Raw genomic sequence first — 12,056 nt, 5'->3', positions numbered from 1 at the left:
ATGTGTGTTGTGATAATTGCGTTGTTTGCTCTATAACCTGTTCATTCATATGCCTTGCGACCGTGATATATAGGCCTAAAGGCCGAGACAATAAGAAGACACAGTGACAGAATAAATTCAACCACACCTTTGTTTTATCACAAAAACAGATAGCAACCTCTGTCCAGTGAAGTCCACAAAGCAAATTGCATGTACAGTAAGAGACAGTTACATGACCTACAGCATGGTCAAGGAAGTTAATGTTGCCAACATTTTCGGACCACTAAACAACTATTGATTTAGAATCACAGAGAGTTACCGCAAGTGCACTCTAAAAATTAGGGGTTCAACAAGGGTTCTTCTAAGAACCTCAAAGTTCTTCGAAAAACCTTAGGGTTCTTGGCACTGAAAATGGCCCCCAAAAGGTTCTTCCAAGAACCCCATAGGAGGTGAGGTTCATCAAGGAACCTCCTTATTTGGTTAGGTTCTTGCAGGAACCTAACTGCCCAACTGAAACATTTGGATTTGAATTTGAAAGGACAGCAGGTGCAGGCACTTAACTGAAAAATGTAAAGTTCTCCTCAATTTAAGGTAAGGTTTGTCCCTTGTATGATCTAAATTGATATTGTTTTATGATGATACCATCTATTTTTTCAAATTTGTGCAGATCTTTCTAAAACAGAAAATGGACACAATTCAATGGATAACAATCAACAAAGAGGTAGGAATATGTAGGCTATAAGAATATGTTGAAGGCTAGCTGTATTGAGTGCAGATGACTGAACTGCTCACTTTTGTGTCTGTGTCTGCAGGTATACAGACGAGGAGGCATACAAAGGTATGTCAATTTGTGTTGGTATGTTATGCTGATCACATTTACCATCCTCCTCCCTTACCTCTTCAATGAATATCCCATAGGCCTCTACATTATGGACAAGGTACAGTGAGGTAAAAAAATATTTGATCCCCTGCTGATTTTGAACGTTTGCCCACTGACAAAGAAATGATCAGTATATAATTTTAATGGTAGGTTTATTTGAACAGTGAGAGACAGAATAACAACAAAAACATCCAGAAAAACGCATGTCAAAAATGTTATAAATTGATTTGCATTTTAATGTGGTAAATAAGTATTTGACCCCCTCTCAATCAGAAGGATTTCTGGCTCCCAGGTGTCTTTTATACAGGTAACGAGCTGAGATTAGGAGCACACTCTTAAAGGGAGTGCTCCTAATCTTAGCTTGTTACCTGTATAAAAGACACCTGTCCACAGAAGCAATCAATCAATCAGATTCCAAACTCTCCACCATGGCCAAGACCAAAGAGCTCTCCAAGGATGTCAGGGACAAGATTGTAGACCTACACAAGGCTGGAATGGGCTACAAGACCATCGCCTGGGGCTCCATGCAAGATCTCACCTCGTGGAGTTGCAATGATCATGAGAACAGTGAGGAATCAGCCCAGAACTACACGGGAGGATCTTGTCAATGATCTCAAGGCAGCTGGGACCATAGTCACCAAGAAAACAATTGGTAACACAATACGCCGTGAAGGACTGAAATCCTGCAGCACCAGCAAGGTCCCCCTGCTCAAGAAAGCACATATACATGCCCATCTGAAGTTTGCCAATGAACATCTGAATGATTCAGAGGAGAACTGGGTGAAAGTGTTGTGGTCAGATGAGACCAAAATGGAGCTCTTTGGCATCAACTCAACTCGCCGTGTTTGGAGGAGGAGGAATGCTGCCTATGACCCCAAGAACACCATCCCCACCGTCAAACATGGAGGTGGAAACATTATGCTTTGGGGGTGTTTTTCTGCTAAGGGGACAGGACAACTTCACCGCATCAAAGGGACGATGGACGGGGCCATGTACCGTCAAATCTTGGGTGAGAACCTCCTTCCCTCAGCCAGGGCATTGAAAATGGGTCATGGATGGGTATTCCAGCATGACAATGACCCAAAACACACGGCCAAGGCAACAAAGGAGTGGCTCAAGAAGAAGCACATTAAGGTCCTGGAGTGGCCTAGCCAGTCTCCAGACCTTAATCCCATAGAAAATCTGTGGAGGGAGCTGAAGGTTCGAGTTGCCAAACGTCAGCCTCGAAACCTTAATGACTTGGAGAAGATCTGCAAAGAGGAGTGGGACAAAATCCCTCCTGAGATGTGTGCAAACCTGGTGGCCAACTACAAGAAACGTCTGACCTCTGTGATTGCCAACAAGGGTTTTGCCACCAAGTACTAAGTCATGTTTTGCAGAGGGGTCAAATACATATTTCCCTCATTAAAATACAAATCAATTCGTAACATTTTTTACATGCGTTTTTCTGGATTTTTGTTGTTGTTATTCTGTCTCTCTCTGTTCAAATAAACCTACCATTAAAATTATAGACTTTGTCAGTGGGCAAACGTACAAAATCAGCAGGGGATCAAAAAACATTTTCCCTCACTTAATGTGTATGGAAACCATTATCAAAATAGTTTTTTTCATTCACTTTTACCACAAAAACCAAGGTATGAATTCTGTCGTGTGCATGTTTTGTTAATCATCTGTATAATTACAATTTTGGGGGATTCACAGACTTCACCCTCTCTACACCTCTGATGAATATAACAGAAAACCTGTTCGATCACCATGCAATGCAAAATCAATCTGGCTATGGATGGGGAGAACATCGACACATTAACATCAACACGCCAGATGATATACAGTGGGGGAAAAAAGTATTTAGTCAGCCACCAATTGTGCAAGTTCTCCCACTTAAAAAGATGAGAGAGGCCTGTAATTTTCATCATAGGTACACGTCAACTATGACAGACAAAATGAGAAGAAAAAATCCTGAAAACCACATTGTAGGATTTTTAATGAATTTATTTGCAAATTATGGTGGAAAATAAGTATTTGGTCAATAACAAAAGTTTCTCAATACTTTGTTATATACCCTTTGTTGGCAATGACACAGGTCAAACGTTTTCTGTAAGTCTTCACAAGGTTTTCACACACTGTTGCTGGTATTTTGGCCCATTCCTCCATGCAGATCTCCTCTAGAGCAGTGATGTTTTGGGGCTGTCGCTGGGCAACACGGACTTTCAACTCCCTCCAAAGATTTTCTATGGGGTTGAGATCTGGAGACTGGCTAGGCCACTCCAGGACCTTGAAATGCTTCTTACGAAGCCACTCCTTCGTTGCCCGGGCGGTGTGTTTGGGATCATTGTCATGCTGAAAGACCCAGCCACGTTTCATCTTCAATGCCCTTGCTGATGGAAGGAGGTTTTCACTCAAAATCTCACGATACATGGCCTCATTCATTCTTTCCTTTACACGGATCAGTCGTCCTGGTCCCTTTGCAGAAAAACAGCCCCAAAGCATGATGTTTCCACCCCCATGCTTCACAGTAGGTATGGTGTTCTTTGGATGCAACTCAGCATTCTTTGTCCTCCAAACACAACAAGTTGAGTTTTTACCAAAAAGTTATATTTTGGTTTCATCTGACCATATGACATTCTCCCAATCCTCTTCTGGATCATCCAAATGCACTCTAGCAAACTTCAGACGGGCCTGGACATGTACTGGCTTAAGCAGGGGGACACGTCTGGCACTGCAGATTTTGAGTCCCTGGCGGCGTAGTGTGTTACTGATGATAGGCTTTGTTACTTTGGTCCCAGCTCTCTGCAGGTCATTCACTAGGTCCCCCCGTGTGGTTCTGGGATTTTTGCTCACCGTTCTTGTGATCATTTTGACCCCACGGGGTGAGATCTTGCGTGGAGCCCCAGATCGAGGGAGATTATCAGTGGTCTTGTATGTCTTCCATTTCCTAATAATTGCTCCCACAGTTGATTTCTTCAAACCAAGCTGCTTACCTATTGCAGATTCAGTCTTCCCAGCCTGGTGCAGGTCTACAATTTTGTTTCTGGTGTCCTTTGACAGCTCTTTGGTCTTGGCCATAGTGGAGTTTGGAGTGTGACTGTTTGAGGTTGTGGACAGGTGTCTTTTATACTGATAACAAGTTCAAACAGGTGCCATTAATACAGGTAACGAGTGGAGGACAGAGGAGCCTCTTAAAGAAGAAGTTACAGGTCTGTCAGAGCCAGAAATCTTGCTTGTTTGTAGGTGACCAAATACTTATTTTCCACCATAATTTGCAAATAAATTCATAAAAAATCCTACAATGTGATTTTCTGGAAATAAAATTCTCAATTTGTCTGTCATAGTTGACGTGTACCTGTGATGAAAATTACAGGCCTCTCTCATCTTTTTAAGTGGGAGAACTTGCACAATTGGTGGCTGACTAAATACTTTTTTTCCTCACTGTATATTGGACTTGGGGCTCTGCTGGGAGTTTACCTCATTTAGATTTTTTTTTCTGCTTTGCCACTAAAATCATAATAAACACTGAGAACTAAAATATTGTGTTATTGTTGTTATTGTTATTCATATTTGTATCATTATTATTAATAATAATAATAATAATAATAATAATAATAATAATAATAATAATAGGGGAGGGGGGGTAGTTCACAAATTAACACCAAAAGGTTCTTCAAACGGTTCTTCAAGTATCCATTAAAAGGGGTTCTTTGAAGAACCCTTTTAAATGGTTATTCAAATAACTTATAGGGGTTCCCCCACAGTTTCAACTTGAAGAACCCCTAAAGGATACTCCAGGAACCTTTTCTTTTTAGAGTGTGGCAAAGAAAACAGGAGCTGCCTCCACTATTCCAGCACCATTTCAACTTCAACATTTCAACATCATCAAATCACCTGCTTAGTCTAATACAGTAAGATTAACTAAAAGATACCAAAAACAATTTAGTCCAATCAGCGTAAGCTAAATATGATGTGGCTGTCCATGGTTCGGATTTCTGTGTGTGTGTGTGTGTGTGTGTGTGTGTGTATGTGTGTGTGTGTGTGTGTGTGTGTGTGTGTGTGTGTGTGTGTGTGTGTGTGTGTGTGTGTGTGTGTGTGTGTGTGTGTGTGTGTGTGTGTGTGCTTGTGTGTGTGTGTGCTTGTGTGCGTGCGTGCGTGCGTGCGTGCGCATTCGTGCAAGTAGAAAAACATGTTGACTCACCCTACTTGTAGGGAAACGCCAATGCCTTCCTCCCCTTTTTACTGTTGACGACACGGTCTATCACTCTGTCATACAGTACACGCTTTTATTTTTTGTTGTTCTAGGCTACTTGGCTAAAATGCTTGCTCATTAGCCTAACTTCCATTAATGGGCAACGTTAGCTAGTTAACATTAACCTTCTACATCTAGCTACATATTGAACTTCCATCCTCTCAGGCCAGGGGTTCAACAATGTATGAATTAATGGTTGGGTTAGAATCGCCGTTATAATCATTGGCCAGTACGGAGAATTAGGTAAAACCACAAGTCCAAATCCCTATCTCCATCCATGGAAAGGGTCAATTTTAGCTAGCTGGCTAGCTAACCACCGGAGGACAATAACACAACGAGATGCAACAATTCAAGTTTTTCTGTCAATGACGTATGCTCTCAATGGGATTTGACAGGAGTGATACCAAATCCAAGATGGCTTCCCTTGACACTTTTATTTGGTGTGCCAGGACCATTTACAGTTGAGCTCGCTAAGTTTAGCTCAATGCTGATTGACTAATTTTGTATACTTTTTTTATCAAGGGAGGCCAAATGCTTGCTGGCTTCCCTTGCATTCAATGCTACTGGCGGCAACAATGGCATACTCGTTTGGACCAGACAGCATCAGATAGATGGCCTACATGTAGAGAGACAGAGGGGCGCTGTTTTGCTCGCTTGGATGCTTTCTCCTGTGAGATACATTCAGCCTCTTGCTAATTGAAGGAAAATTATGAAACACAGAAATTATTTGATTTTTTAAATTATTATTTTTGGACACATTTTTGGGGAAGCCTGGCTTCCCTTGGCATACATGAATACACGCCACTGGTCGTACATAAGAACAGCCCTTATCCGTGGTATATTCGCCATATCCCACACCCCCTCAGGCCTTATTGCTTAAGTCTACACTTGTTTGTAAATATAGAAGTCTTATAGGCATAAGGGAATTCCCCAAGATGCCTCCACACCACCTACAGGCCGGAGAGAGCGATATTAACTATCCCTTTACCGTGTGGTTTCCCTACTCTGGTTACTGCGGTCACACTATTGCGCACCAGACAATGCACTACTCTTGACTGTCACGCGTGAGCTTATTGGAAAAACGTGATAAGCCATCAATGTGTCTGCTTTAACCTTATCGTGTGAGCTCTCCATCGGAGGCTGTCTCCAAGACACCTTCTCTGTCTCACAGACCCTCCAACCTCGGTGCCACCCTGGTGTGTTGAGAATGCAGTCTGAGTCAATATTTTCAGCAACCCCCTAAATATCAGGACGGGATATCATTTTAATGCAATTAATTTAAATATGACAACAATGGGAGTTATATCTATATGTTAATGAACAACAATCTCCAAAGGACTTTGGAACCTTCTGTGTTCAGCTTGTTTAAATTGTCATGTAACTCACATTTGTTTTATTTTCACAAGACATTATTCAAATCATGGCACAGGGTTAGTTTAGCCTACTTCTAGGTCAAAAGCAAGTTCCTGACTCACAGGACTGAGTGTGCCCTATGCGTGCTCCCCGGCCCATGTCTCAACCCTACTAGACCCTTCAAGATGCAGGTCAATATTAAATGTGAATTTCAACACATTCAATGTGAGAGCTTCAGAAGACTAATAGCCTTGAACGTACCGAATGAGTAAAATGAATGGCAGTTGTACTGTCAGTGCTAATGTTGTGGGTGTGTTCAGATGTGTCCTAATCTAATCCCCTTTGTGACACAGATCTACAGTTGAAGTCGGATGTTTACATACACTTAGGTTGGAGTCATTAAAACTAATTTTTCAACCACTCCACACATTTCTTGTTAACAAACTATAGTTTGGGCAAGTCGGTTAGGACATCTACTTTGTGAATGACACAAGTAATTTTTCCAACAATTGTTTACAGACAGATTATTTCACTTATAATTCACTGTATCACAATTCCAGTGGGTCAGAAGTTTACATACACTAAGTTGACTGTGCCTTTAAACAACTTGGAAAATTCCAGAAAATGATGTCATGGCTTTAGAAGCTTCTGATAGGCTAATTAACATCATTTGAGTCAATTGGAGGTGTACCTGTGATGTATTTCAAGGCCTACCTTCAAACTCAGTGCCTATTTGCTTGACATCATGGGAAAATCAAAATAAATCAGCCAAGACCTCTGAAATATTCTTTTTGACCTCCACAAGTCTGGTTCATCCTTGGGAGCAATTTCCAAATGCCTGAAGGTACCCCGTTCATCTGTACAAACAATAGTATGCAAGTATAAACACCATGGGACCACGCAGCTGTCATACCGCTCAGGAAGGAGACGCGTTCTGTCTCCTAGAGATGAACGTACCTTGGTGCGAAAAGTGCAAATAAATCCCAGAACAACAGCAAAGGACCTTGTGAAGATGCTGGAGGAAACAGGTACAAAAGTATCTATATCCACAGTAAAACGAGTCCTATATTGACATAACTTGAAAGGCTGCTCAGCAAGGAAGAAGCCACTGCTCCAAAACCGCCATAAAAAAGCCAGACTACGGTTTGCAACTGCACATGGGGACAAAGATCGTACTTTTTGGAGAAATGTCCTCTGGTCTGTTAAAACAAAAATAGAACTGTTTGGCCATAATGACCATCGTTATGTTTGGAGGAAAAAGGGGGTAGCTTACAAGCCGAAGAACACCATCCCAACCGTGAAGCACGGGGGTGGCAGCATCATGCTGTGGGGTTGCTTTGCTGCAGGAGGGACTGGTGCACTTCACAAAATAGATGGCATCATGAGGAAGGAAAATGATGTGGATATATTGAAGCAACATCTCAAGACATCAGTCAGGAAGTTAAAGCTTGGTCGCAAATGGGTCTTCCAAATGGACAATGACCGCAAGCATACTTCCAAAGTTGTGGCAAAATGACTTAAGGACAACAAAGTCAAGGTATTGGAGTGGCCATCACAAAGCCCCGACCTCAATCCTATAGAAAATGTGTGGGCAGAACTGAAAAAGCGTGTGCGAGCAAGGAGGCCTACAAACCTGACTCAGTTAAACCAGCTCTGTCAGGAGGAATTGGCCAAAATTCACCCAACTTATTGTGGGAAGCTTGTGGAAGGCTACCCGAAACGTTTGACCCAAGTTAAACAATTTAAAGGCAATGCTACCAAATACTAATTGTGTTTATGTAAACTTCTGACCCACTGGGAATGTGATGAAAGAAATAAAAGCTTAAATAAATAATTCTCTCTACTATTATTCTGACATTTCACATTCTTAAAATAAAGTGGTGTTCCTATCTGACCTAAGACAGGGAATTTTTACTAGGATTGATTGTCAAGAATTGTGAAAAACTGAGTTTAAATGTATTTGGTTAAGGTGTATGTAAAATTCTGACTTTAACTGTATGTACAGAGTCTAGACTGTACCGGCAGTTTAATCTGCATCTCGATTGCTGAGGCAACCCCTGGTAAAGGGGCGTGTTATTGGCTGGCTTGGTCTCGAGAAGCCGGAGACTCCAAACCAATCCTGTGTTCTCAGCAGCGTTACAGTAGCCGAACACAGCAGTCAGAAACAAGAGGGGTGCCTGACGCGTAGTACAGATAAAGCAATAAGGAATCGGCCTACATTCAATTCAAGCATTCAATACATATAATCAATCAAGGATCTATACTGAAGACATCTTCTCCAATGTTGTGATATTTTGGACTGGCTGTCCTTTACCCGCGCAGGGCTGCTCATTGTCAGCGCAAATCCCGTTTTCCTTACTTGTGACGGCGGAAAGGTGGCTGTCTATGCGCTGAGTTGTGTCTCCGGGATATCCGCAGCGGCTGCGTGCCTTTGCTCCGAGCGGTGAAGGAGTTGCACTACAGGGCTGCCCCGGACCGTTCCCGGCGTAAGCGTACTCAAGCTATTGATTGACTGGGAAACCACTTGGAAATTGACTTCCTCTCTCATCAGCGGTGGAGACCTGTCCTTTCCTGTGGTGATTTTGATGTTTATGGATTTGGGAAAGACGTCTGGAGCATTTGATACAGAGAAAGAGAGAGGGGTTACTGTCAGCCTGCCGATAGCTGCTTCGCTTCGATATTGGATACATATGGGGTTGTGAGTGAGTCTACGAGACACAGGTGATTACCAGAGAAGGCAGAACAATTTTGCTATATGGAGAGCACTGAGTGAAGAATGCTCTTAGCTTTCATTCACATGATTTTGAAAATACACTTCATTTAAGTATTATCTCTCTGAACAGCATATAACGCAGGGAATGGGCAAGTTGTGTGGTGTCTATAGGCATATTGCTTTAAATGTTGAATTACTCTGTAATTCAGATTTCCACATGTAAGGAATGTTAGACGCCCTTGGATTCGTGTCAGAGAAGTTGCACACCATTTTATCCTAGATGTGACTTGGTGTGCATAGCAGCTTGTCGAAAGCATTTCATATTGAATACAATTCCTTATTTTGTGCAGTGCCATAAGGACAGACAGTTTGAAAAGCCAAATTACTTGATGCTTTGCACTTCTATTGATTTTCCCAACATTTCAATGTGACGTTTTAATGAATGCTCTATCATGATTCATGCTTTAACTGCTTTTACGATTAGGACATCTATATAGCCCATTGATGCGTAAAAATAGATACATTGTAAAAATCTAGGAATATTGCAAATCAATATCGCTTCTTTAGAATGATAATTCCATATTATCATTCCAAATAGCATTGGAATGAGGCTATTCTCTCCTAGGGAGCTCAATTTAATTCAGAATTAGCATTGCAGCTTTGAGAGAGGTCGTTTGTCACACAACAATTCAAGTTTCGGAGGCAGACAGTGGTATATGTTATTGTTCTCCAGTTGAGATGTTTGTTAGCGTAGTTGATTAGGGAGTTTAGTGGCATTCAGTAGCCAGTTACACAGTGTGACAGTCCATCTCCTAGGGGAGGGATAGTGAAAGAGAGACAGCGCCCGCGCCTGTGCGCTGTGACTTTCAGGTCTGGCTGGTGATCTGCGAGTGAGAGCGAGTCGAGTGAGTCTCCGAGCAGGAGCGGAGACCTCCTCCGCTAATAAAGAGAGCCGGGCCTCCAAAGGTTGGGCTTTGCATATTTGTAATCAAACCAATCAGAGACCTCTCTGAGATTTCGGCTAGAGCATCCAGGCGAGGTAGGCAGCACACCCTTTCAAAGGAAGAAAAGCGTTCTCAAGTTAGGGGGTGTATCACTCGCTTTAAGCCCCTATTATGGCAATGCCTTTCGCCAGATGTTAGTATTACTAGTTCTTGCCCTGTCAGATTTGAGAATGAGTAGAGCGCGAAGGGGCACAACACGAGCTTGATTTGCTAATCTTCCCACGTTTGAAACGAATATCACCACCACTGCTGCTACTTACTCTCAATATTTCTTTCCATTTAGCACCGACGGATTACCTCTTGCCTTGTCATCTTTCCAAGGAGTTGAAACGGGAGTTGTTGGTGCTGGTGCCCTGTATTTTTACTTCTTCCTTTACTGGCTCTGATTACTTGTGTGGAGGAAATGGCAACGCCAGCGTTCGAGAGAGGAACCCAACTGGAAGAGGAGAGAGGAAACCGGAGCTGAATGACAGGATGCAGCGGACAACCTGAGACATATCCAGACACATTTCAACTGCTTCAGTCAAGACACTTCTGCTTTATTTGTTTTCCTTCGGACCCAAACTTGAAAATAAGGAAGACTAACACGGCCTGAAAAACCTTGGGATGAGTTTTATTTAGGTTCGTTTTTTGTTTTTGTTTTTCCTATTATTATTTTTCTAACAAAACAAGGATGCATTGTGGATTAGTGCTGTTCCTCTTAATGGGAATCTTCTTTGTTGCTAAGGCTTTCAAAAATGGTAAGTGACAGCTATTATATGCTGGGATACTTATCCTGATGTTTTAAAGGCCCAGTGCAGCCACAAACATGATTTAGCTTGTATATACATGTCCACACAATAAGGTTGGAATAATACTCTGAAATTGTGAAAATGATGATAATACCCCTTTAGTGTAGCCTAAGAGCTTTTTGAAAAGACAGCCTGTTTTGGTGGGATGGAGTTTTGGCAGGTCTGGTGACATCACCAGGCGGTAAATTAGTTATAAGACCAATAAAAAAGAGTTCCAAACCTCTCTGCCAATAATATCCAGTTTTCAGTTTTCCCCTCCTCATTCGGACCACTCCCAGACAGTCCTAGCAAAATTTGGCTTGAGAAATTGCTCTTTGCTAAGAAGCTCTTTTTCTTTCTTTTTGACAATTTTAATTGAAAACAATCACAGTAAGATACTTAATTGTTATCCAGAAATGATTTGGTATTTAGATTAAAACTGCTGCATTGGACCATTAAGGATAAATTAGTCTTTAAACCTCCATGCATTCACCTGTCATTCTTCCCAGCCGGTTTGTGCTGTCATTGCCACCGGCATATTATTTTAGTGTGCAGGTTCTTATATTTTTGTAGGCTGTTATGAAAAGAGTCTGTCAAAGTTTGGGTACAGTAGTAGGCTGTTTCTTGCTGTAGCATATAGGCGACACTTAGCGTATTGTTTCGTTTCCATGAGCAAACTTATTTACGAGAAAAACGATAGAAAGACGAAGAAAGAACTGCTAGCTATATTTCCCATTCTCTTGAACATTGCATTGTAGCCTAACCTATTCAAAACTAATTTCAAGTAGCCTACTTTACATGGCAGATGGTAGTTATAATCCAAACGCATGACTGCGCACCCATACATTAAAATAAACTGAGAGGCTAATTTGGGCTACTTGAAGTGGCTTGCCTCTAGACACAAGAAAGGCGCATTATTCTATGAAGCTTGGAGAAGTGGTCTGTATGAAAAGAAAAACACGTTTTATAAGGCGAGAATCATTCGTTAATAAAGTTTACTCAGCAAACGAAAATAGATGGCATATATATTTGGTTATAGGCCTATGTATTCATACCCCCAAACCACAAATAAATGTAGCCTACATATGCTCCCCACAGATAATCTGGGAAATACTCG

At 41.8% G+C, this 12,056-nt stretch overlaps 1 protein-coding gene across 2 annotated transcripts in view; it reads left to right on the top strand.

Moving 5' to 3' along the window:
* The first annotated feature begins 8,603 nt into the window (after positions 1-8,603).
* Positions 8,604-12,056, top strand: part of LOC311138415 (neuropilin-1a-like) — a 93,501-nt gene continuing 90,048 nt past the window's right edge. Inside the window, exons 1-2 of one of the 2 annotated variants that reach the window (XM_084173090.1) lie at positions 8,604-9,173; positions 10,453-10,909. In XM_084173090.1, coding sequence (XP_084029216.1) covers positions 10,843-10,909 — 67 coding nt within the window. In that variant the 5' untranslated portion in view covers positions 8,604-9,173; positions 10,453-10,842. Of the gene's footprint in view, positions 9,174-10,267; positions 10,910-12,056 lie in introns of those variants that run through there. The other variant, XM_084173091.1, reaches the window with a different exon arrangement.

This window comes from Coregonus lavaretus, assembly GCF_964263955.1.
Source record: "Coregonus lavaretus genome assembly, chromosome: 2".
Taxonomy (NCBI): domain Eukaryota; kingdom Metazoa; phylum Chordata; class Actinopteri; order Salmoniformes; family Salmonidae; genus Coregonus; species Coregonus lavaretus.
The sequence above is the reverse complement of the archived record's forward strand: the minus strand, read 5'-3'. Positions and strand labels throughout refer to the sequence as shown.